The 3,752-nt window shown below is 55.5% G+C and overlaps 1 protein-coding gene across 1 annotated transcript in view; it reads right to left on the bottom strand.

The window, feature by feature from the left end:
* The window catches only part of PLA2G4E (phospholipase A2 group IVE), a 35,270-nt gene extending 32,085 nt beyond the window's left edge, over positions 1-3,185 (bottom strand). The window contains exon 1 of the mRNA XM_042989222.1: positions 3,090-3,185. Coding sequence (XP_042845156.1) covers positions 3,090-3,185 — 96 coding nt within the window. The remainder of the gene's footprint in view (positions 1-3,089) is intronic.
* Positions 3,186-3,752: the final 567 nt, after the last annotated feature.

The raw sequence follows: 3,752 nt of genomic DNA, 5'->3' as shown, positions 1-3,752 counted from the left end.
GGAGACAGAGAATCCCAAGCAGGCTCTACGCTGTCAGCACAGAGCCTGATGTGAAGCTCAAACTCACAAACCATGAGATCATGACCTGAGCTGAAACCAAGATTTGGATGCTTAACTGAGCCACCCAGGCGCCCCTCTCTCTTTTTTTAAAGAGCCAGTATACACCGAAGTGTAAGGGTTCTTGGAGAAGTTCTGCTTCCCAATAGCCTAGAGGGCTCCTTCGTGGTCTACCTTGAGTCTCAAATCACAACTTCTAGCTCAAGAATTTGCAGGAGAGACTCGATTCCAAAGGGCTCTACAAACTACTCTGACATCTTTGCCAGCAGAGAGGCAGCACCGGGCAGGGAGTTTGGGAGACGGCCCAGAGGGGCCATGCTGAGAGGTAGGCAGTGGGAACATGGGATTCAGGTCTTGGGCCCAGATGATTCCAAGAACTAGGTCTGAGAAAAATGACCTTCTTGGATAAAAATGAATGTAAATATTTTGCTCCTGGTATAACCAGCTGAACTGGAGTGGTGCTGGAGATAAGCAAAACTTCATGGCCCCAGAGATAATTGATCCAATTACCAAGATCCAAGAGAACAAAGCACAAAGCAGATGGGAGCCAGAAACCGGCAACATTATGGCAAGTTCATGGGGCAGGTTATAGTGTGGTAAGGGTAACCACTTTAGGGACTTAGATAAGCCTGTCCCTCGGACAAGATACCTTGGCTGGTTATCACGATGAAATCATAGCCACGGCCAGATACCATACCAGCTGGACCGCAGCCCTGCAGCAGGGTTGGACATCAATCCTTCGGTTCATGGGGCCATTGGGGGGTCCTGGGTAAGGAGCAGGGAGTACTCAGGGGGTTGGAGCTCAAGGCAGAAACTATTTGGCAAACAGTGCAGAAGTGTATTCGGACACGTTAATAACCTACAGGGAGGGTGAGCCTGCTAGTTTTCAGGGAAGCCATGTGGGAGGAAGGGCTCTATTACTCAGGCTGTGGTCACACACACGACTCCAGCTCCAGCCTCCTCCCTGGCCTTGGTTCCTGGGGCTGATCCCTTCAGGACCCTACTTCCCCCTTGAGACCTACATAGGACAGGGGGATCTCCTGTGGAAAAGATGTTGCCCTCAGGACTGGCTATTATGCAATTCAATAGTACCCCTTCCCACGCCCATCTTTATAGGTATGACCTTGGCGGAGGTTGGGGAGCACAACTCACCACCTTCCTCCAGCATGCCAGGCCCTGAGCCTGTGCTGGCTACATTGCGTCTGCTCTCGTTTAGCCCTCCAGCCACACTGTGGGGAAGGTGCTGCCATCCCCACTTTGTAGGGGACAAGACTAGGTTTAGAGATACTGCATCTCACACAGGGACACACAGCCCAGAAACAGCAGGGCCGGGACTCAGGTGCAGATCCACCTGACCACAGGGCAGCACACTTTCCATCTACCCGGAGGCTGGCTCTCACCGAGAATTAACCAAAATGGCTCAAAGCTTGCTCCGGGTCACATACTGGACTACTTAATAGCAGAGGCAGGAGTAGGCCCTTGGCTCTCAATTCAGGGCTTACCCTGCACCCCAGGTCTAGCTGTCACCACAGATTAGTCAGAAGAGTGGTTACAGATGGGATCCCAGGGACAGGCTCCCAGGTGGGGGTGGGAGTTGGGGAGAGGGTCTGACAACCCTGTTTCAGAGGTGGTGGGTGTGATACCCATCCCCGGGCCAGGCACACCCTAACTAAACCAGCCCACAAGGTCTGGGGTGCGGGAGAGGGGAAGACAGTGCGCAGGGAGCCTGTGGGCCATCTGTCCCCAGGGCTTCTTAGGACAGGCGTGGCCGGTGGTGCCACCTCCTCCTCCCCAGTGAGCTGGGTGTAGCCTGTTCCTTGCAACACCTGTATCAGAGCCCCGAACAGCTTGGTGATCCCTCCCTGGATGCGTGGGTCCTCCCTAAGACGACACCATTGGGATGGGGACTTTATGGGACCTCAGAACATTTCCCAGCTAATCTGAGCAACATCCCAGACCAGGGGGTTCCCGGGAGGAGCTACCATGCTGTTTTCCCTTTTAATCACACAGGCTAGGTGACAGGTCACGGCAAGAAGGCCAGCTCTGAGCCTTGCACCCTCTGGGACCTGAGAGGGCCGCGCAGTCCTCAGCTGCTTCACTTGCCCTGTCCCTTCTGTGGAAGCTCTCCCCCAGCCCAGGTTCCACAGGCTCAACCAGACTGGGGAGGCAGGAACATGCGCTGACCAGAGGCTCTTCCAGCTCCCTGAGGTGCTGTGGGGGAAAAGTGGCACATCCCAGGAGGTGATGTCTATCCTGGCCAAGGCAGTGGGGCACCAGGCACCATGCAGCTCAGAGCTACCCTCCTTGGGCTCATTGGAGGCTGAGTAGGGTCTCCATCTCCCACCCCAAAAGGACAAGACACTTTCAGGGCATCACTTGTCTCATTCAGTGATTCAGTGTAGGCTGGGGGAGGGAACCCTGAGGAGGGGAATGAGGAAGAAATTGCTGCTGAAAGTCCTGGCCATGGCGTGCCTATGGAAAACTGGAAGCTTGAGGTAAATGGGAAAGCTGAGGTGGAGCTGGTCTGGAGCCCTGGCAACCCGTTCCTTGAACCCAGGGTCTCTCTACGAGGCCATGAGGAATCGGATGGACCCAGGAGTCTTGACCACAGACCTAGCTGGGCTTCGCGGCTAATGTGACAGGCTGGCAATGCCACGGATCCTCATGGGATACTGTAACACACACTCACAAGGCATGGCAATTTAGAATGACCGTAGGGTAAATGTCCACTCACAGCTAGGACACGCAAGTGTAGATCCACCCCTGGCAGTGCTGAGCACCATCTATCCAGGTGCTGTCTTGGCCCCAGATGGCTCTGGGCCACACCACAGCACAGTGTCGAGCCTGTGGGTAACCCCAGCTGGGCCATCCCCCCAGGAGTTCCAGCTGGGCCAGACCATGTCCCCAGGTACTAGGTAGGGCTGCTGAGCCTAGGTGCTCCATGTCTCCGAAGTCTACAATGCTCCCAGTCCTCCCTGTGCCTGTCTCCTGCCCTCAGCCTCTGCCCCACCTACCCAGCACTGCTCCCTCACCTCCAAGGCGCAGGGGGATGAAGGCTTGCCATCTTCTGCCTGGTCTAGGTCTGGTAGGTAGTGGGAGAGCCAGGCGGGCATCTGCCTCTGGAGCATCGTGTCAGCTCTCCAGCTGGGTGGCAAGATTGGGAATTTATATTCTGACTCAGAGCTCCGCCTTCTGGACACCTCTCTGCTGTGGCTGGGATTGCATGGGGAGGGGTTAGGGCGGGTAGGCAGATGGGGAACAGGGGGTCTAGACGTGTTAGCATCAAGGGACCCTGAAGCCTGCAGATCTTGGAAATGCAGGAACCAGCAGGGAACTCTGGCCCTTGGGGTCAGCAGTCTGCCACCCCCAGAAACATACCACCTGGCTGTCCAAGGAAACAGGGTGGCAAGAAGAGGATCCTGGACCCTGAAAACTTTAGGATCAGCACAGCCATGATCTGGGAAAGCCCTCTTTCTTCAGCTTATCAAGGTCATGGCTCAGAGATGCCCTTCTGGGCATCTGAGGAGATGGGGGGAAGGTGCCCTCCCTCCTAACTCCACTGAGTCTCACAGCTTGGTGCCCAGGAGCTGTGGGAAGGGACTCCAGGGAGGCAGAAACCATGGTCAGGGCTCCCAACGTTAGGAGGAGAAAAAAAAAAATTTGCCTCAATCCTTGGTGAGGAAAGGGTCAAGTAC

Source organism: Panthera tigris, chromosome B3 (assembly GCF_018350195.1).
Source record: "Panthera tigris isolate Pti1 chromosome B3, P.tigris_Pti1_mat1.1, whole genome shotgun sequence".
Classification (NCBI taxonomy): domain Eukaryota; kingdom Metazoa; phylum Chordata; class Mammalia; order Carnivora; family Felidae; genus Panthera; species Panthera tigris.
This window is presented reverse-complemented; position numbering and strand designations above follow the sequence as displayed.